Raw genomic sequence first — 23639 nt, forward strand, 5'->3', positions numbered from 1 at the left:
GAGTTCCAACACATTAAAATAGTACATTTTTCTGTAATGTTAGTAGGTAGATACTTTAATTGCAGATAAAAATAACTTACAATGCTATAGTGCTGCGAATGGCTACGAAATAATGCTACGAATGGCTACGAAATTGTGCTACGAGGGGCTACGAAAACGAACGAACGTAGTTAGTTAACGGAGTCCTTTTTTCAAAACGGATTCTTTTGAGTAGGTATAGTTTATGAATATAAAAAAACATACATACATATATTAACGTCGTAAGTATCGAAACGACTGAAAGGCCACGTTCATCCGTTCCGTAAAACGACCTGTTTTGTCTATATTAAGTTTTTAAAATTTTCTATAATATGTATTTTCATGCAAATGTATTGTATAGTAAATTTATAATCCCGAAGAATTCGTTATTCAAATTACTCGATTGGCTTAAAAAATACGACATTCCTAGTTTTAAAGTGGTTGCCAAATGTTTATTTAAGATTATTTTTAAGACTTGTACAGTTCACATTATGTAGCTTGTTATTTGATCTAATCAAACTTTTAGCTGTTATTGCAGAGTGATGATATAAAAAAGAAAAATCTAGGTATCTCTAAAGTATTTCGAGATTCAAAAGACATATTAAGTTAATATCTATAACTTAAACCAAAATAGTCTTCGATATAAGTCATATGTGTTGCAGCCCTTGCATTTATTCACACATACATTTGCCTAAAACTGCTAGTTTCCTCACGATGTTTTCCTTTGCCGTAAGAGGATCATAAAAGACGATCAATTTTAATCATCACTCTGCAAATGTTAGTACGACTGAGCTCGCTGTTATTGCTATAAATTTTATTTACTTACTGTTAACTATTCACTCACTTCATCGAGATTGTCTATTGTATTATGAGATCAATAAATAGAATAACATGATTTACGATTATTATTTAACCCTTCGTTATGACTGTAGGCCACTCGGAGCTTAATATCTTTTTAAGTGTGGTTGCCGGCACTTTAATAGAATAACTACCTACTCCATTCTTTTCCAGGGATGTCGCAAACGGCGAATAAGGGAATAGGTACGTTTATCAAGTGCAGATTTTAGACGGGAGTCGCTTTGAGTAAAAAGCTAACTGAATCCAGTATCATAGTCAAGTGGTCGACCGGTTAAGGTGTCCGGCTGAAATGCGCAAGTAATGCGTGTATGGTTAAAATCTTACCTCGAACATGTACCAATGATCTCAGTTATGTACTTCTGTATCTTACAGACGCTCTTACGGTGAGGGAAAACTTTGTGAGAAAACCTGCACATTTACGTAACTGAATGTATAACCATGATTCAATATGAGTTAGATTTCTCTGCGAAGATGGCGTCATGTAAAAACCTGACTCCCCCAATCCAGGTGGTAAATGCGCATCCCGGACTTCTCTCCAGAAAGGCGAGGATGAAAACACTAACGCCAGGAGGAAGAAGAAGACAGAGAAGTAAACGCGCCGCTTTATTTTACTCTTTTCATTCCGCACAATACGATAGTGACAGCATATGTGGTTTCTTCGGGGCTCGAAAACACTCGATGGCTTACGAATGGAGCCATAAAACATTTCAAATTTAAACCAGTGATTGAAGAAAATATATGGTCGCACATTGTGACCACTCCGCTCACAATTCATAAAAATAGTAGAAGTGCGTGTTTTAATCCCTGAAACAAGAAGAACCCTGGCCGGGCCCAAGAAGCCAACAAACAAGAATTTAAGATACGTGTTGTGCGTTTCACATTCCCGCTTATTCTTCCTTTCGGATTTTCAGTTTTAACTTCTAACCAAAAATTGTTTTTACCGCTATCCCAGAGGAGACATAGACATTGTCAGCCCAAAAGGTATATTCGTTCCTAAGATGACTACTCTCCAAAGTGGTGGATACAACCGAGATGAAAGCCAGGAGGAAGAATAACGCGCGGGCAACGTGTGAAAACTAAAACATACCGTTTTCGAAAATTTTAATATCACATTAGTTCTTCATACTGTGGTAGGTATAACTTAAGTAAATAAATAAATAAACCCTCTCTTGACACCTATGTATCACTTCCGACCCTCGCTTCGACCGTGACACAACAAGAGCCAAATATGACTTGAATGTGAGACCCAGTCTCACCACTGACAGAGGAACAAATGGAGGGATAGCAAAAAATAGGTATGTATTTTTTATTATTTTTAATATCTACTGCAATTAGTTTTCTTTTCGCCAGAAATTCTGGCTCTTTCTTAGTAAATTTAAATTCCTTGTTTAGAGTTCAAACTACGCAAAACCACAAGGTGCCATATTTGGCATGTTCTTATTGATTCTCATTCATTCTTTCGTGGGGGAAAAATCATGAGGAAACCGGCACTATCTGACAACATTGTATAAACATGAACCAATCTGGATAAGGTTCGAACGCCAGAAGAATATGGTGATTACTTAGGTTTAAAATTATTTTGATTGTAAAATAGTATGAATCAGTGATGCACATTCGCACTATTTTTACAAGGCATTTGCAGTAATGAGTGAAAATTGGACTAGTGGATCTTAAGGTGCCTTTTGGTTCTGTTATAAGTATATACTATATTATGCTCGTGGCTCCGTCCGCGTGAAAAGTAAGTACCATATGTGAATTTCATATAGAGTTAATAATAAACACACCTTCATATTTATCACATTAAGTAGTATGGATTATGTATATTATCACAAAACTTCGTTGATCTATAATATCACCAAATGAAAGCAAAATAACGTTGTAACTAATTTCATAAACGAACTTTATCTATCTTTATATGACTTTCGAAATAACCCGATAAAATTAATCTTTTCAAAAATTGAATACACCCAATTATTTTTGCTATCCGTACTATTCTCTTAAATTTCAAGGTTCTCTATATTAATCCCAGGTTTTCGCGCCACAGAGATGAATATGCCGACGGTACCTGTAAAGTTCACGGTCACGTCGTCTAGCAGTTTTGGTAGCGACCTTTTGTGTCAAATGTAGTGCATATCTCGCTTTATTTATAGTTTTGAGAGGAAAAAGTTTGTGATTTATATTGGAATTGAATTATTTATATTTTGGTATATAAAAAATTATAGGAAAAGCCAAAAGATTTGAAGGCTCACATTCAGCTGGATGGCTTTGTGTTATTGGGTTGGGGACAAATCGTTAGTCTATAGCTTAAAAAGGAATTCAATGTTAAGGCCATTTTTTTTTCCACCAGTATGGAATAAAAACAATCAACATGTAAATCCCCCTATTAATGTTGCCTACCGTATGTCTTCCTTCACCGCCAATAAACATAAAATCATTTCTTATGTAGCCCGCTATAAACATCATTCGTTCTTTCCCGCCAACTAATCCTGACACTAGACTAGAACACGCTAGCAATTTTCACAATTGTAAAACGCAATTTGTGGCATTGTAGTGCCTTTCAAGAGAAATGCTTTAAAATCGTACCGAGATTTTTACCATTACTCGCTTGGTAAAGAAACTGGTTTAACATTTTAACCGATTCAATAAGAATAGCATACATATGTTTTTCTACGTGCCGTGTGGTTCTCGGCACCAATAGAAAAAAGAATAGGACCACTCCATCTCTTTCCCATGGATGTCGTAAAAGGCGACTAAGGGATAGGCTTATAAACTTGGGATTCTTTGTTAGGCGATGGGCTAGCAACCTATCACTATATGAATCTCAATTCTATCATTAAGCCAAATAGCTGAACGTGGCCATTCAGTCTTTTCAATTCAGACTGTTGGCTCTGTCTAGCCCACAAGGGATATAGACGTGACCATATGTATGTATGTTTTTCTACGTCAAGAGGCAAGAATCATCACCATTCTGGAGTCAATATGCCTCATCTGAAATCTGACAATCAGGGGTCGTGGTCACCTGAATGGACCACGCTTATTTTCGTTGGGACTAGTGGTACAGACTCTAAGCTTTAAAAAAATGTACCGTGCATCTTAAATTTGATCAAGGTCCGTTCGTCTAAGCCTTCCACCTTTCCATGATGACACTCTTCTTATAATTGCTTAGTCAGCCTGTTTTCATTCACCGTCTCCACCTAACCATAATTACTTTCACATTATGGTAAAAATCAATAATAAAACTAAAACGAAATATTTATACAATTTATTTGTCACTAGTAATAAAATATTCTATACAATATCATCATTAATTTCCATACAATTCCATTCAATCACCTTCATATACGCAATATGAAAAATAGTAAATAATCATGATTTTTTTGGCGTAAAACATCGTAGTATAAAAATGTAAAATCATGATACCTACTCCAAGAATTTTGTTGAGATCTTTTTCGAAGTTTTATTTTTACCTGAAATCAAAAGTCGTATTGAGATATCTATAAAAAGGTGCGTCAAATTCTAAATAGGGTATGACCATAAAATTTAAAAAAAATTGAAGACTGAAAATGGGTAGGTAAGTGTATGGTAATGGTGAATTTGACGCCGCAACTAATAATGTCTTATATTATTCGGAATACTATGTATAGTACGTGTAAAACCTGACTTACAATGTTCGATCATGGTCAAAAGTGCACTCCAGGCTCTCTTCAGAGAGATGTGGATGTTTCCTCTTCATAGATTGGCATAAACATTAATATATATCTAAAAATCACTGGCACATGGCCGCAGAGATTGGAATAAGCTCGATCGATCACAGACGCTCAAAAATCACAAGGAACTATCTCTTATTAATATGGGAAGATCTTTTCCATGGATGGCGTAAAAGCCAAGCCAAGCAAAACGTTCGGCTCGGTCTACCCCGCAAGGGATATAGACGTGATTATAAGTATGTATTTTTTCTTATAGCCCTCCAGTAAAAAAGTACCAGTTGAACGAATGAATGAACAAATTGCTCTACCGTTAGCTGGCGGGCGTGGCGCTGCTCTTGGACATCAACTTGGCGACCATTTCCTGAACGCGTTTCATCTCTTCCAGTTGTGACGTCACCTGGTACAGTCTGTTCTCACGCTCGGCCACTGTCTTCTCTAGTTGCTTTATCATCTGTGCGTAAAGAGGTTATGTCAAAACAATGTGTTTTTATATGCTGTTTAGATTGCCTGTTAAGGTAAATGCATATATATGTATTTAAATATATGGCTTTATTTATGAAAATAAGAACATTTTTATGAAAAAAAGAATGCCTTGTTTCCACAACGTCATTGTCCTAACACTGACATAATATTGCGTCATTCAATCTTAAACTAAGAAAATATCAAAGAAAATGTTACAATCCATAGAAACTCGGATTGCGCGATTAAGAATCTTCACTGCAATTTGCTGATACATGTAAAGTAGAGATGTCGTCACATATAGAACTCACATTGTATGTAACGTAAAGTTCCGACAATATTCGGTCGGCGATTGTACTTAAGTTCCAATTCATGTAGAACTTCGCTAGCGCGATTTAGAATTATTCGCTGCTATTAGTTGATGGCGTGTGACTTAACTCTATATTGCTACATAAATATACTCACATTATCTCTTTGCGCCAACTCTCGTTTGAGCGAGTTTTCCGTCTCGCTCGCATCCTCCAGTCTTTTATCGCGCTGTTTCACTCGCTCCTCGAATTTTATCAGTACGCCTGCTAACTCGCTGTTTTTGTTTGTCTGGTGAAATTTACAATGATAGAAGGTTACGGCAAAATTTCTATCACATCAGCAATAAACCTATTGTTAGGTGTAGGTTTCTAACAAATAAACATTCATAAGTGAAACAGTAACAAATATTAGACAATTTAATGTCACTTAATATATAAAGTTACAGTCATATTGCAAATAACATTCTCCCGTTCGCCGTCAGGCAATAGTGGTATAAAATTCTTCTGACGTCGAACTGACTAGATAGGCAATGTAGTACAGCTGACATCCTTCCAGTCTTTACGAGATGGTTGGCTCTGTCTATCCCTTATGGGTTGGATGAATACGTGATTATATTTACGTAACGGCAAATAAAATATTTAACATGGGCGGGTCAAAAGAGAACTTCTATGTTTTCTGATTACAAAGAAATACCAGGCTAACATGAAAAGGTAGGAGGTCCGTTCGGCGAAATGGCTTTCGAGTGTAGAATTTGTTCCAATATTATATTTCGCAATATCCGCCGCCCGACTGCGGGACTTCACACGGCACGCCCGAGCGAAACTCTCGCAATGCGAAATTATTTTATAACAAAAAGCTTCCTAAAAAACTTATTTAAGGTTTGAATTTCGCTCAATTTAAAGTATTATTTGGAAAAATTAAGGTCTTTTTTTATTATTCATAACGTGGAATATTTTTGTATAGCCTTCCAATTATATTTAGATGTCCACCGTTGTGTATTTAGTGATAACAATTCATTAATAGTTTTCTTTTTGTATCGTGATATAAAAATATTTACAAAGAAACCTGCGATGATCGTTTCTTATACATCTGGTACATTTAAGATTAACGCTTAAATGCGTTATTGACTTCATCGGCCGCTATAAAACACTAACTTTCCCAATTTCTACGCAAGAAAATACTTTTAACATTGAATCTAATAAACGGACGGACTGAGTCACCAGCATGGCGCACATCACGTCTTTATTTCTTACGAGATAGTTAGAGCCAATAGGCAAAAGACTCGAAGGCAACATAGCTTGATTGAATTAAGATTTTGTAATAGGGACAGATTCCAAGTTATTCAGTCTTTTCCTTGATCTACTTTTACAGTCGGTGTGAACAAGAGAAGCAACTAGCACAAACTACTTTGTTTTTTCTCCATTACTAGATCACTATACGATGTTGAAAGAAAACATTGATATTACTGGAAATAGATATCTGCCTACTACTGCCCCTCTGGGAAAATGTTTAGTATGTATATATTACGGAACATGCAATAATACGCAGCTGAAATACCAGGTTAACATAAAAAGGCGAGAGCAGTTCACTGAAATGGCTTTCCACTGTAGAAACTTTCTCCAATATTGTATTTCGCAATATCCGCAGCCGATGAGTTCGGGACTTTAGGCGGAGTTCTACATTTAAAAGCAAATTAACTTATACTCCCTTGGTTCCGGTCGACTTTTGTAGTGAGGTTACCCTACTTTTATTGAACTATTGTTATCTATACTTCCATCTTTACTAATTATTAGGGTCTAGAGATTTTAAATTTCGCCAGTTGGTTTCCGCATACAAGAAAAATTGAGAGGATTAACGAGGATTTTTAATAGTATTCTAGTTATAAAATACACAAGACCTGAGTAACAATAATATACAGTACTATGTCTGATCTATCACGAAAAGAAACATCAGTTAAACTTACAAAATAATATGAAACTTTAGTTAAGACGACTTCATTCAATTTAAAGTAAGTTGTCAAACAAAGTTTTAGTGCCAAGTACTAGCCAAGTGACTTGCATCTACTTGACATCTTAATGACTTTCCCTTTGGAATGAAACGTTTTGGTTCAAAGGAATGTAAATTATACTCGAGAATTGGAATGCGATAAAAAATTTCAGGAGACGCTGTTTTCTGATAACCACACTAATTGGGCATTTATAATTAATATGTCCTTTATTGGAAAAGATTGAAGTCTTTTTTTTTCTGAATTAACTGCCAGATCAATATAAACTTGCATGTCTAGAATGCATTATTAAAAACCTCTTGCGTTACTGATTGACTATTATAATCTATTCTAAGTTTATTTGATATTGTGAAGTTGACGTTGTTGAAGAAAATGCTGCAGTGCAGTTTGTTACCGCTTCTTCTGCACTGACGCCTTGGAAGCGGCAGTAAACTTAGTTTTAAGTAATTTATTTGACGTCAACCAATGTTGTTAAATCATACGTTTTAACAATTATTAAGCGATATGAATTATCATGTAATAATGAATAAAAATTTTGAATTTGAATTTGACTGACCAACAGTGAACTGTCAAACACTGAGTATAAATCTTAAATCTACAGGGAGCATTTATAGAGGAATGGAAATAAACTTCAAAATAATGGTTTTTATTTTACGCAGCCAGAGCTGGACACATACATCTTTATCCCATACGGGATAGACAGAAAGAACAAACTCGATTAGACTCAAATACCACATTCAGCTGAACGCAGACGTTTCAAATCTAAAATAAATCACTTCAAATAATCCTTACCTGTTGTTCCAATTTCTTCTGCAACGCTTTGTATTCACTCTCGGCTTGTTTCAATCGGTCTTCCATCTCCCTCTCGCGCGCTTTCATTTCCCCCTCCATGTTCTGCGACAAAGAAAAGTTGGTTTCTATAAATTTCACGGCGGAATTGAAATAATAGTGCAATTGTTCAGTTTCGAAACTTTGGCTTTTAAGACTGCTTCTATAAATGATTTTAGTCTAAGATTTTGAATTTCGAAATAATTTATTTTTAAATAATAGTTTAAGTTGGTGGTCGACTGTTCTGAATGTTGATCGATTTATTTTAACCACTTGAAGCTTTTCTTTACCACAAAAGCTGTTTAATATTTCAAATTCCTGTAATAGTTCTGTGCATATGATTCCATTAGATAAAAGGCGTGCCCCGGACTCAGCATCGGCCTATACTAATATTATAAATGCGAAAGTTTGCCATTATGTGTATGATTGTGACTCTTTCACGCAAAACTTTTTAGTGGAAGTAGATGAATTGGTTATACATAAGAATAACACATAGGCTACAAGACGGAACTTGACGGAAGCTAGTAATAACAGCCTCATATTTATCTGATGTTTAAACTGCTTTTTGCATTTTCTCGTTATGATCCTCATTGTACAGTCGTTCCAACGCCAACTTCGCTCTGAACCAGTGTAATTTCGCCTTGACGTCTGCAGTGAAATTCACCACACATTTTAAACCAGCGCAACGCTTTTTCGCGATGAAAGATGACTATATGCAAGGTTTTGTCTTTTACTTTATAAGTCTGATATTAAAAGCATCACCAACAAATAAAAGATTAACAGATACAAGATATTAATGTAGGAAGCCCCACTAAAATCCACCGACAAAAGTTAGCTGTTAAATTTAAAAAGGTGGAGTTAAAAGTTCATAAGTATGCTAATTATGATGTGATATTTATTTTAAAAAAAACTCACATTGATTTGTTGTTTGAACTGTTTCTGCAAATTCTCCTTCTGGTTCTCTTTGTCTAACCGTTCCGCCGCCAACTTCGCTCTGAACCCGCGCAGTGTCGTCTCGGCGTCCTCTAGTTGTTTGTGGAGTTCATCTATGGTCTGTTTGTGTCTGGAACAAGACAGGAATCAAGAACGGAAAGAAAAACTGAATATGTATAGGTTGTCCATATCAAAAACTACTTAGAGATAAATATGTGTACTTTGTTTCTAACAAATGAAGTTAAAAATACTAAGCGATTTGAATGAATTTTTGGACAGAGATAGAAAAAACCTTTAGAAATAACTTTTTTTTAGAAAAGAATAAATATGATATCTAATAACTTCTTTTTGTCAGACCCAATGGTTGACTGGTAGATAATGCTTCTAGCATTAAGTCCGACAATAGGGTACCGGACAATTTTTCAGATTGTGTTTAAAAATAATCTTTATTTATTTATATATCCATAAAAAATATTATTTTAAATAAATAAATCTTTTGGAGTATTTAAAAAAGGTCAAAAACGTAATTTATTTAAAATTGCCGCGAAAACAGCACTTTACGTCAATTCAGATCGCGTGACGTCATATGTTTGGAAAACAAACTACAAGCCATATTACAAGTGATCAGTGCTTGGATAATTTAAGTATTTTCTCGCAGATCTAGAAACATGCAAAACCCATAAATATCTTACCTTTAAAATCATAGAAAAAAAACATATGTGAAAATAACTTTGTAAACAATGAAACTAGTTTTAGGTTATGTTTTCGTTTGTAATTTCTTCAATCATTTCTGTTGTTAAGATAAACAAAAAGAGGTTGAAATACATATACAAATGTTTTCACGTTGCTAAATTCAGCAAAATAAAAGTGGCAAAGGAACTGCCGACCATGAAAATATCAATGTTTTGGGAGATTTCTATTGTCGGTTTGTAACCTTGTTCCATGATTTAAAGCTTGATAGGCGGCTTCAAGCACTTGCGACAACTTCTGTTATGAGTAAAGTCCTTCAATTCGTAACTAATTACGATTAAATATTTTTAGAAAAATGCAAATAAATCGTAGAATAACTCGAAATAACATACAAAGCAGTGTTGTTTACTTATCACTTATGACGTATGACGTCACCCACTGTGATTGGTGTTTGGGTTCTTACGCTGCACAGATAAAAAATATTGGATTTTTGCAACTTTATTTATTGATTTAAAATTATAAATCATTGTTATTTCTTAAAAATCTTTATTAAGTGATGTTCTTGTATAACAAACTTTATTTTAAAACACAACTTAGATTTTTTTCCGATTACTGTCCGGTACCCTATTGTGCCATACATTAGGTTTTTTTACAGTTGTAAAGTTTAAATAAATAAACTTTATTAGCGAATTAAAAAACAAACATTCAATCTATACTAATATTATAAAGCTGAAGAGTTTGTTTTGTTTGTTTATTTGTTTGTTTGTTTAAACGCGCTAATCTCAGAAACTACTGAACCGATTTGAATAATTCTTTCACTGTTAGATAGTCTATTTATCGAGGAAGGCTATAGGCTACATTTTATCCCGGATTTCCTACGGGAAACGTCAACAATGCAGGTGAAAGTTGAATGAGTCGGCCATCTGCGAGCTTTCCACGCGAACGCTGCGCAAACCAACAAAGATATAGTAAAACAATGTACTAAAGATGTGAAGTACTCATTTTTTGCCACAAAAAAGTCCGCGAGATCATATATCTATCTCTTAAGGTTTACTTACAATAACCACTTTTATGTTCATTTTTTAAGATTATTTTTTCATTATAAACATGAGTTATTTTGAAACCAATTTTCTTTAATTCAGTATTAATCCTTATCCAAATAAATATGTTTATTACTTTCGGCTTTTCATGTAGACTAAAATTGCCGTTACAGTATATAAATCAGACGAATAGGTTTTGAGATATAGTCGTTATAAGCAATTTGCAGCGAAACATTTAATACGGCGAACCAGCGTTCTTTCTAATACGCGTGACCGCCTGACCTTTTATTTATTAAAATCGGACCAGTAGTTTTGGAGATATATGCTAACATTGGTTTGCACAAACAAACGCACAACCTCTCACCCTAAACGCATATATACGGTCTCCGTTCGGTCGCGGGTAATGATGTGGGCCAAGTCGTCGCCAAGTCGCATAATAATTAGCAGCTATAATTGATAAAGCCGAGGAGGATGTTTGCAAAACTAAATATGATGCCCAAAATAACTATTCCACGCGGACGAAGTCGCGGGCACAGCTAGTATTTTATAATCATATAAACCAAACCTAAAAAAAATATATTTTCTACACATAACAAGTATAAAAATAAATAAAAAAAACAAGTATGCATCGGCCGGGAATCGAACCCGGGCCGCCCGCGTGGCAGGCGAGCATTCTACCACTGAACCACCGATGCTCATACTGGCGTGACGAAATTACGCTACTTATAGATCGAATGAAAGTGAAACGTGTTGATAAAGATGATTAGTAACCTACTTACTGATTTACACTTTACATTGTATTATGAATTGATTTCATAATGAAGAAACTATATTATCATAAATGTCCAAAGTGTATATTTATGTGAACGTTTGCTTTACCCCATACCTAAAACTATTAGAAAGACGATTCGGTTCAAACCATTTTTTTACTGAATTATATCACGTCTTAATGATGGAATTGGGATTCGAATAACCATTTACAAGAAACATACATTAGAATGATGTGGAGTGGTCCTATTGTTAAGTTGCGAAAACCACACGGCACTGTGTTAACTTAAAAAATATTACTTTTCGTTCTACATCTGCGTCTTGCTGTAGTAGTATACAGGACGTGTTGAGAGCTATACGTCACTTGTATCATGGCGACTGAATGCTGTGACTCCTCCATGTAGTCTATGATACCCTGGTACAAATACATTCAAAATGACGTCTTGTGGAGAATTGTTTATCGCTAGTAAGCATGACGTAAGATTAGTCATGGACTCCCTAGACTCTCTGATATCCTGGTATCAAATTTATTTAAAGTGGACTAAAAATCACTCCATAAATATATAAGGACGTTTTGTTGAGTAGCTATCTAAGACATTGAGAACTATTTAACATGGCGAGTGAACGCTGTAATGACTCTCTCTAAATACATTCTATGATACCCTGGTACAAACATTTAAAATGTACAATGATTACTTTTCGTTTTGCATCTGCGTGGTATACAAGACGTCTTGTTGAGAACTGTTCGTCGCTTGCAGCATGGCAAGGGAATGTTGTAATGACGCCATATGCTCGCTGGCTCCCTGGTAACAAGAAAAAAAAAATCTACATAATGCACACTCTCTTTTGCTTATTAAACAAATAGAGCACACATACGATAAATCAAATTATATAATCACGTCTTTATACTTTACGAGGTAGACGGGGCCAACAATCTAGGAAAGTTTTTATCGCACGATAAACTATCGCTGTTTCGCTTAATTATGACAACAAAAACGGGACGATAGATAAAAACGCCGTCGCGCGTGCAATGTCATCTGTATGGCTGGTACACAATGGAACTTGATAAGATAAAAAAATATGGATAAAATGATAATCAGAAATAGTGACAGCTCCTATAGAGTCCCTGTTCCAAATTTAACTTCTGCCTTTATTGATTTTTATATTCTAGTCAATTGGACGTGTAGTTACCTCAAATTATTGTCAATTTTGAAAAATTACAGGCTGAAGTTTCAAACCGGTTTTGATTAAATCTGACAAAAAACAGACAAAACCTTCACGACTATCACCGGCTTTTGTTTCTTAATATTCCCACGAAATTGAAGCCTCGGTCAATAGCTAGTATAGAAGATAAACCTACCTGCAAGGCGACAGAATGCGAGTGTAGCCGTTGTTCCAAACACGTCATCTTGTAGCCGTACAGCTCCATCACACTCGACGTCGCTATGTCAGAGATCTGTTGACAAATATCATGATATTGTGTTATACAAATAATTTTAGTACTTATTATTGGAACGATACTCAAAAGCATATGTATTTGTACATAACATCAGGCGTCCTGCTAGTGGAAAGTTGTACAATCGGGATACTTTTCAGAGAGATCCTAACAAACAGTATCTTTTCAGCCTAAATTTCAGACCATTTAAATAAATAAATAAATATAAATAAATAAATATATTTGGGACAAATTACAAAGATTGAGTTAGTCTCGAAGTAAGTTCGAGATTTGTGTTACGATATTCCTAGCAACCCAACGATACTATATTTTATAATAAATACTTACATATATTGATAAACATCCAAACCCAGGCCAATCAGAGAAAGTTCTTTCCTCATCATGCCCTGACCGGGATTTGAACCCGGGGCCTCCGGTGTCACAGGCAAGCGTATTTACCGCTGCGCCACAAAGGCCTTTTTTATTTACTTCCGAGGTTACCCACTCATAATAAAAAATAAAAAAAAAATAGTATAGCACAATAATACTAAAAGTTTTGCCAGTCTACTACTGAATGGATCTAAAGGCTACTTTGATGGCTTGGATGATGGATGGATTGGATCCAAAGGCTAGTAATGAACCCGCTACCTTCCCATTGGTCAAGGCGTCCGCCAGCCTCGCCACCAGCCCGTCGACGGCGCGCTCCTGCTGCGGACGCACGGCCGCGCAGCACGCCGCCGCTGCGTCGCCCGCCTCCAGCGACGGCGGCGATTCCGGGACGATGTGTACACTCTCGCCGAACACCTGTGTACATCGGGTTAAAGAAATCTTTATTCTCATAACACACCTTTAGAATTATAGAGACCTTAACCCAAAAAAAGTAGTTTTAGGAAAACAGCGAAAACCGAAACCGATCTCAAACCGAACGCACATTGGGTGATGGGCATGAAAGAGACCGAAATATACGCGTAGCTCCTCTCACGCGAAAATAGGCCTTTGTTTTAATAAAAGTTGGTGGGTATGGTCGTTTTAAGTCATTCTATGACTGAAAGTCAAAATCACAAAATTTTGGATTAGGTCTCTATAATTGTAAAGGTGCGAAGAAAAATATTCACTTACATGAGAACTTAGAATCTAGGCTTAGAATATACAAATGTAGGTATGTCGTTGCGTGCAAGATGCAGTATAAGTACATTTAAAAGTAAATTGACAAACATACATACCTACATACATAAAATCACGCCTCTTTCCCGGAGGGGTAGGCAGAGACCACCTCTTTCCACTTGCCACGATCTCTGCATATTTCCTTCGCTTCGTCCACATTCAACAAGGGTGTGAATTGGAACACCTGTGTAGAGGGTTTTATTTAGGTATTTACTTGCACGAAGAGAGTTGTGAATGTGGATGAAGCGATAGAAGTTTTCAGAGATCGTGGCAAGGTGTAGTCTCTGCCTACCCCGTAAGGGATAAAGACGTGATTATATGACATGTCGTAAGGGAGGGGTTATCCCTTACGGGGTAGACAGAGCAAACAGTCACGCAAAGACTGATTGGCTTCAGCTGTATGGTTTTTAGACGAAATTGAGATTAAAATGACAAGTGCTAGCCGCCTATCGCATTAAAGAAGAATCCAAAGCAAATTAGCCTACTCGCCTTTTACGACATACATGGTAAATAGATGGGAATAGTCCTATTTTAAAGAGCCGGGTACCACACGGCATACTTGTAGTTATTTCAAATAAATCAAATAAATAAATAAGTAATTAAAGTCATAATAAATAAGTAGACGAAAGGCGAGTTCCACAGTCGAGAATCCATAGTCTCTGCCTACCCCAATGGTAGGAACCTACCGGAAGAATAGACAGGTAACTACATATTTGCCACGATCCCAGCAAAATTTTTTTGTTACACATTCATCAATCATTTCATATCATCTCTTCAATTCAGGATATGACCAAATAAATATAAGTCCTGGTAATCCTACTACTTCCTACTACTATTATAAAGGCGAAAGTTTGTATGGATGTATGGATGTTTGTTACTCTTTCACGCAAAAACTACTGAACCGATTACCATGAAATTTGGTATGTAGGTAACTGAAGACCCAGAATAACACATAGGCTACTTTTTATCCCAGAGTTCCCGCGGGATTGATAGGGTTTCCATGCGGACGAAGTCGCGGGCGGCCTCTAGTTACTGAAATAAATTAAAATGGGCTTACTTGACTCATCTGATCGGAGGGAAAGTAGTGGTGTTTGACTAGTTGCAAAATCTGCTTCCTCCGCGTTCCATTGCCGCTAGTTAATCCAGCACACAGCATTTTTCGGACCTATTGGTATTATTAAGATTATTATGTCGATATCCCAACTACAAACATACATATAGTCACGTCTATATCCCTTGCGGGTTAGACAGAGCCAACAGTCAATCCAAAAGACTGATCGGCCACGTTCCGCTATTGGCCTTGATGATAGAATTGAGATTCATATAGTGACAAGTCACTAGCAAATCGCCTACAAGAGGAATCACAAGTTTATAAGCATATCCCTTAGTCGCCTTTTACGACATCCACGGGGAAGATATAGGAGTCGTTATTTTCTAAGGTACCGGAAACCACACGGTACCCTTAAAAATGTGTTTACAATAAAATATAGTTTGTTGAATTAGTATCTCATAACACAAGTCGCGAACTTACTTCGAGGCTAACTCAATCTGTGTTATTTGTCCTGCAAGTATATATTTATTCTATTTTATCTATAGATAATAATGTATAGATATATAATTCTCACTGACCTGATGATGAGCCAGCAGCCTGTTGAGAGCGGCGTCCCACTGCCTGGAGAGCGGCGCCAGGCACAGAGCGGTGCGGCACGCCACCACTACTGCGCTCTGTGCCGACTCCACGCCGCACGTGCCGTTCTATAAACATAATTTAAAAAAAAATATTATACTGGCGAGTATGCCACAACGAAAAAAAATATTTCCTCCTCTTTAAAAGAGGTGGAGATGTAACCGGGACTAAAGCCATGTCATGTAAGAAGTCTTTTGGCGGGAACCAAAGCAATATGTTTTTGGTGCTGTGATATTTTTACAAAATGTTAGTTTTACCGACTATTAATCCACACTTAAAATTAAGTGAAAAGTTTTTTATTTTTGTATGTTTGTAATGAATAAACTTAAAGTGCTTAACCGATTTACTTTTTATTGCGAAATTTGGCACAGAGATAGAATAGACAAATTTTAATTTCTGTTAATTCCCACGGAAGCGAAGCCCCGCACAGAAGCTAGGTAGTGTGAATTATTGATTATTAAGTTTTCATATGCCACAGGATCGATGTTGTTGTGGCCATATATCACTTTAAACCTTTTAAATAGCGATTTAAGGGTTGAGCTATAGTTAGGGTTTAGCTTTTGAACTTATTTTTTTCGTAACAATTTTGAAGAGATTTTGTTACAATCTTACCAGTTTTCAGTTCTCGTTATCAATCTGGTCCACTATACAGTGGCAGGCTGAGATACATGGCTTATACATACAAGTTTCTTATTATTATTTAACTAAACATTTATTCTCGGACGAATCTATTTCACACTAACCTGAGACGTATACTGGAGTACGTTATACAGGGTGTCTTCAAATGTATCTGGTGTGACCTCATGTAACACCCTCTCTTGAGTTTCGCTCGACTCGCATAGAGCGCCTAGGACTTGGAGCTGGAAAACAAATTCATTTACACAACATCAAGGATCAGCCTTATTCAACATAGTACCTGGGCGACCGAGCGTTAAATCGTCGTTAGGAGCCGTTTGCAGCATGTGTAATTTTAAGATGAATGACAGTTATAAAAAGTCATGGCAGATTAAGTTCATGAAGAAAATACAATAGTTAATGCTCGATGATAAGAAAAGGATTTGAAAATATGCAATTCTTACCCATTGTAAACCAGCTTTTCCAGGCTCGAGAGAAGGCGGCACCAGTAGACTGGGGAGGCCATCACTAATAACTGATATCAGCTCTTGTGGCAGTCTACCTTCATCTGAAGAAGAGGAGTTTCTCATGAATAGGGGTTAATTATGTACAATATATAAACAAGCCAGTTTACGAGTATGTGCAAAAATTAAATTAACAATATTATTTACTTCCAACAAATACGTATTTCTAATATCGCAATTGATGAAAAATAACTTTCTTACAATAGCGAAAGGTGGAAAGTAAATTGAAATTTCTTGAAGTTTTAAAACATTTGATGTGGATTTTTAGGTTCAGTCGAGAGGATAGGTGGCAAATAAGCTATTTTCAAAAATTCAAATCATTTATTTTCTTTTTAACCTTCCTACATAGTTCTGTAATTAAAATGAACTTCTTTGATAGACTAAATCCTTATAAAGTCACAAATTTTGCCAAAGCAATGATTTTTAAAAAAGGACGTATTTATCTTTTCCATACAAGATAGTCACTTAAAGGTCACATTCAGCTAGCAATTGGATAAGATTCAGATAGCAACAGATTGATAGCCCTACGCATAGACGAAGAAAAAAAGGGTGGCAGAGTTTTACTAAATGGCAAAATGAAAAACCAGCCTTTATTTCTACGACAATGGCTCTCGCGTTCTCGTTCTTCGACTTCTTCTCTCGTCGCTTTTTCGTACATACATACATACATACATAAAATCACGCCTCTTTCCCGGAGGGGTAGGCAGAGACTACCTCTTTCCACTTGCCACGATCTCTGCATACTTCTTTCGCTTCGTCCACATTCATAACTCTCTTCATACAAGCTCGGCGGTTTCGGGTACTTTTGACCTGACCCTTTACCAGGACGTCCTTAATTTGATCAAGATACGTTCGTCTAGGTCTTCCCACTCCGACCTTTCCCTCCACACTCTCCTTGTATATCTGCTTAGTCAACCTGCTTTCATTCATCCTCTCCACATGACCGAACCATCTTAACATACCCTTTTCTATTCCTGTAACTACATCTTCTTTCACATCACAACATTCCCTTATCACGCTGTTCCTTATCCTGTCACTCAATTTCACACCCATCATACTCCTTAACGCTCTCATTTCCACTGCATTTATTCTGCTTTCATGCTTCTTTTGCCATACCCAACTTTCACTCCCATACATTAATGTCGGGACCAACACGCCCCTGTGCACAGCCAGTCGAGCCCTTTTGGATAGTTTCTGACTGCTCATAAAGGCATGCAAAGCTCCATTCACCATGTTCCCCGCGTTCACTCTCCTTTCAATATCACTATCATACTTGCCATCTGATGTAAACTTTGATCCTAGATATACAAACTCTTTCACTTGCTCCACTTTTTCTCCTCCAATCAAAATATTACATGCTGTCATTTCTTTCTCCATTTCAAAAACCAGTGTTTTAGTTTTACTTACGTTCACTTTCATTCCTTTCTCTTTTAAAGCTTCGTGCATACAGTTTACCATCTCCTGTAACTCCTCCGCTGATGACGCCAGTATAACCTGATCGTCGGCATAGAGCAGACATTTGACGAGTAACTCATTCATCCTTAATCCACTTTTAGACTCTTTCAAATCTGTCAAACAGCTATCCATAAATAGGTTGAACAGCCACGGTGACGCAACACATCCTTGCCTAACGCCTTTCTCAATCTTAAACCACTCAGTGTGCGCTCCGTTTATCCTGACACAAGCACTCGAATCCTCATATAAGGATTTCAGTGCTCGTATTAAGAGACTGCTCACCCCATGCATAGAAAGTGCTGACCACAATTCATTCCTCTCAACTCTGTCATAGGCCTTTTCCAGATCTACGAATGTGCAATAGACTTTTTGACTCTTGGCCAAAAACTTTTCGGCTATGCACCGCAAGGAAAAGACCTGATCAGTACATCCCATTCCCTTTCGAAATCCCGCTTGAGCATCCCATATTTTGTCATCAGTTTCATTCCTGACTCTATTAATCAATACCTTAGCATACAATTTGCCGACGACGCTAAGCAGGCTTATACCACGATAATTTTTGCAGTCCAGCTGTGACCCTTTTCCTTTGTAAAGTGGCACGATAACAGCCTTACACCAATCTTTTGGTACTCGGCCGCTTCTCCAACACAAATTGAAAAGGCAGTACAACTGACTAGCTACTACGCCTTTTCCTGCTTTAAGCATCTCGACCGACACTCTATCACACCCAGCAGCCTTTCCCGCTTTCATACTCTTAAATGCTTCCACAATTTCGAACATTTCAATTTCGCCTTCCATCTCATTCTCTTTTTCTTCGCTATAGCAGATATCTTTCTTATTTCCTTCCTTTTTTTCAAATAAACTTTCAAAATAGTCCTTCCATATCTTTAGTACACATTCTTCTCCTTTCACAACGCTACCATCCTGGCATCTGATCCTAGTCAGCTCTCTGGTTATAGTATTTCCTCGGGCTGACCTTACGGATTTCCAGAATACTTTCAGATTTGACTGAAAGTCTTCTGATAGCCTTTTATCAAAATCCTCTTTATACTCTTCTTTCTTTCTAATCACAGCTTTCTTAACCAAATCTTTCATTTTCTTATATTCCTTACGTGCTTCATTCACATCTTCATCTATAACCTCTTGCATTCTTAAGTTAGCTTTTGCTGCTAACAAATCCAGCCATGCTTTCTTCTTTAATCGCACAAGTTCTTGCACATCTTTACTCATCCACGCATTTTTGTGATTTTTTCCTTTCCTTCTTCTACTTACACCACACACTTCAACAGCTAGCTAGCTTTTTCGTAGGTGGCGTTAAATTCGTCGCTTTTTTGGATGGCGCTAAATTCACCCGGGCGAAACTGCGGGTAAAAACTAGTAAAGCATTATACCTAAACACATACCTCTATATTGTAAAACGATTGCCGCAAATAATTCTAAGGCTTCCGGCAGACTGACGCGACTCGCCTTCATACACAGACACACCAATTGTATATGGTAACATCGCAATGAGTAAAGATCTGAAACAATATAAAATTCTTATTGTAATTAATTAAATTATTATTGACTAGCGACCCGCCCCGGCTTCGCACGGGTAGCTTTTATACATAGAAACATTCCTCTTGAATCACTCTATAAAAAAAACTGCACCAAAATCTAAAGTGTAGTTTTAAAGATCTAAGCATACATACATACATACGTACAGAGGGGCAGTAATGTTTAGCGGTATGGCTTAATGATGGAATTGAGATTCAAATAGTGACAGGTTGCAAACACATCGTCTACAAGAAGAATCACAAGTTTGTTAGCCATTCCTTTAGTAGCCGTTTACGACATCCGTAGGAAAGATATAGAGTGCCGGGAACCGCACAGCATCCATTAATTAATAATCGTAACTTTTCGCTATTCACATGTTTCATGATGCTTAGACCACTAGATCGTAAAATAAAGCGAACTGACCCAAATTTACTAATACCGTGAGGAACTTCAAAGCGTTTCTAAGACAACTGTTCACTTGTTCCGACTCCCCGGTGTCGTCCGGAGCTAATTTGCAAAGGCTGTCCACTTCCTGAAATATAGATAGTGATGCAAAAATTACAATCTAAATGGAATCATTATTTTGTAGACACCAGGTCCAGAACGTCAATCTTTGTAAGACTGTTTGCTCTGTCTACAACATAACGGATAATGTGATATTTATGTAGGTCTTGAATCATCATGGCTGAAGACACCACAGGGAACACACAACGACAGGTTGCTAGCCCGACACTTAAAATAAGAATAATCAAACTGCCTTTTCAGATTATACATATATAAGAGTTATGGGAGGTCAGATTAGAGTTACTCCACATAATCATTTGCTTTATCGTTGGTAGAATCATTCTTCAAAGTAAGGAGAAATTTTATTTACCGGTAAACCATCCTTCAAAGCTGTAGTGAAGTTGGGATACGTAAGCACGAAACCTCTCAGGTTTGAATCCGTACATAGATCATTGATGAATGTGTATGCGTGCAGCAGCTGAGTTGAATCTCGCTCACTGAAAGGACAAAGAAAAAAGTCTCAGAGTCTGTTTATATATATTATGTCTTTTTTTCTGTATATCTGCCTGTTTTTAGTCATAAGAATAATACAAACAAACATCGGCTTGTTAATTGGTTATTTTAGTTTTTATTTTTATTGATGTGTGGATGAAGCAAAGGTATGCAGAGATCGTGGCAAGTGTAAAGAGGTAGGAGTGGTCTCTGCCTACCCCTCCGGGAAAGAGGCGTGATTTTTTTGTATGTATGATAGTATTCACAGAAAAACAACGTCACATGCTGATTGAGGGCCATTTTTGTGCATATTTAATTAATTATTTTATTATATTAATCATTATAATAAGTTTTAAATGTATGAACTAAATAAACAATTTTTCTTTCTTCCTTTCTATGCTGTGCCTCCTGAAATTTCCCACAGAAACTGGATAAATTATGAGCAAGAGCTCTATTCGATTAGACTGTCTGTGATAAACAAGGCTTTAGTAAAACTGTCAACATTCCCTGTGAAAATAAATCTATTTCTGACCAACAAACTCACACTACAGCCTTGTTGAAGGTCCTCATGGTGCAACACAGGTAGCTATGGACATCGGGCTGCCTCGTCGAAGCGGCGCCTCTTGTGGCACCGGACAGACAGAGAAGTAGTCTACACACTTCAACACCACCATAACCGCCATCCTGTATATAAGACAGGTTTTATTTATTTATTTACACTTTATGGGACAAAATAAAATCCATATAGTACAATAATTATCAGTATAGTGCTGATATCATTATGAACAGTCATACTATTTTTTGACTAGGTTTGTTTGAATAATTTCAATAAGATGTTGCCTATATTTGGTTAGCTAATAATTTTAAAATTTCAATCAGTGATAAGCTTTGCCTATCACCATGTTACATGACAGTGGTGATATTTATGTTTGCCTCCAAAATATTAGTTCTACATACCTGGTCAAGTTATAGTCGAAAATTATTTTTATCTGATACAAATGTGTGGGATAATAATTGCCTATCTTATAAGATTACTCCTTATATATCATTATCCTATTGAAAGTTTAATTAGTTTAGTTTATATCAAATAGAACCTAATTTATACTCAACTTTAGAATACAGGACTGAAAGAAAATATTTACCCACCTTCAAACTAATAAGATGGACAACAAACTCCTTGGTGTCAACAGTCCTCATCAAAGCGTAAATCGCAGGCAGATTTCCGTAGCACACATTCACGAGTACTGTGAGAGACTTGTGGCCGATCATTCTGTGTTGCGGCTCTGTCATTGGCTGGGTGATCCAATCAGTTAGCTGTTTCATAAGCTCAGATAGGTAAGACTCTTGCCAGCTTATTTTTATACCATATGATATGTCCTGAAAAGTATATTACTTAAATTGTTTTAAAACATGCATTTTTTATTAAGGTAACACTCCATAGGACAATATACAACATTTCTGAATTATTGCAAAACCTTATTAACATTATCTGGCAATATTTGTAAAAAAATAACAGAGTTTGTATGAAGAATATGCAAAAATGAAAAAAAACCTTGCATAACAAGTTTTGTGAAAAGAAAAAAATTTCAAACTTACCTGCATAACAGAAAGCACCTTGATTTTCTTATCATTTGATATAGAGTCCGTCAAAAGTCTTGAAAGAATAGGCATGAACCTGAAAAATCACAATTTGGTTAATAACTAGAGCACACGCGGCTCCATTGACATAATACAAAAAATCCTGTTCCTGTAAGTTCTAAAAATCCTTTCTTAGTGGTTGCTAACATAATAGCAACTATCTGCATGCCAAATTCAGCTCAATAAGTCTATTAGTTTGACCTGGGCATAGATAGATCAGTCAGTCAATCAACTTAGTGGTTTTGTATCAGGCAAATGAATTTTATAGTTATTGAGTAGTTATGTTTTTCTTTAGTAAAAACCTGTGTAAACATACTCACTTGTATGTATGAGTTAGAGCATGTCTAGCGCTGGGCTCAATAGCAGCCCGAGAAAGCACGGCCACCCCAGCCCAATGTGGACCTCTGCTATCACACATGACGCGCCATAGTGAACTGAAAAAGGCGCACACCTCGGAGCGCCCGGGGGAAAATATTGTCAGATCACACGAAGAAGCTATCAACTGCAAATACAAGAAAAGATTGTCATTGTAAAAGATTATCCAAAGGTTGAGTATTTTCAAATAAATGACATCAATAACGTACCCCTAGGTATCTAGTCATCAAATTAACAGCATTTTCACTATGGGTAGCCTCAAATTCACGAGCAGCAGTCACAAAAGCCTTCAAATTAACAAATTTTCCTCCGTCGGCAGGGTTATTGTTCCAGTTTTCGGCGCCGTCGACTTCCATCGTTTTTGCCCTAAATAATCACTGATAAAACTCAATTACTTAAGTGCGACGCACAAATAACGCAAACAATACGTCGCCAAGTATCAAAATATTCAAAATTCATTAAAATGAAAGAAAACCACAAAAAAAAGTTTCAATTTCAACTGTTTTCCGAATTTAAGCGTTGACAGGCGTCCATTTTCTATGTTTATAAAATGATGGCTCTCTATTGGCCAAATTCGGCACCATAAACTATAGAACATT

The 23639-nt window shown here is 36.6% G+C and overlaps 1 protein-coding gene and 1 non-coding gene across 2 annotated transcripts; both read right to left on the reverse strand.

Annotated features, from left to right (window-relative positions):
- Positions 1–4150: 4150 nt before the first annotated feature.
- Positions 4151–23567, reverse strand: LOC106135873 (protein CIP2A homolog). The gene is made up of 20 exons (XM_013336273.2): positions 23250–23567; positions 22986–23167; positions 22624–22702; positions 22174–22404; positions 21572–21711; positions 20906–21032; positions 20455–20563; positions 19899–20015; positions 16981–17084; positions 16645–16761; positions 15844–15969; positions 15272–15379; positions 13699–13854; positions 12976–13071; positions 12312–12418; positions 9100–9247; positions 8149–8250; positions 5508–5639; positions 4892–5034; positions 4151–4343 (listed from the first exon to the last, which is right to left on the reverse strand). The coding sequence occupies exons 1-19, from the start codon at positions 23394–23396 to the stop codon at positions 4894–4896; spliced, it is 2469 nt and encodes an 822-aa protein (XP_013191727.2). The 5' UTR covers positions 23397–23567; the 3' UTR covers positions 4151–4343; positions 4892–4893.
- Trnag-gcc (transfer RNA glycine (anticodon GCC)) lies at positions 11472–11542 on the reverse strand. The gene has a single exon. It is a non-coding gene; the product is annotated as a tRNA-Gly (tRNA).
- Positions 23568–23639: the final 72 nt, after the last annotated feature.

Source organism: Amyelois transitella, chromosome 24 (assembly GCF_032362555.1).
Source record: "Amyelois transitella isolate CPQ chromosome 24, ilAmyTran1.1, whole genome shotgun sequence".
NCBI classification, from domain to species: domain Eukaryota; kingdom Metazoa; phylum Arthropoda; class Insecta; order Lepidoptera; family Pyralidae; genus Amyelois; species Amyelois transitella.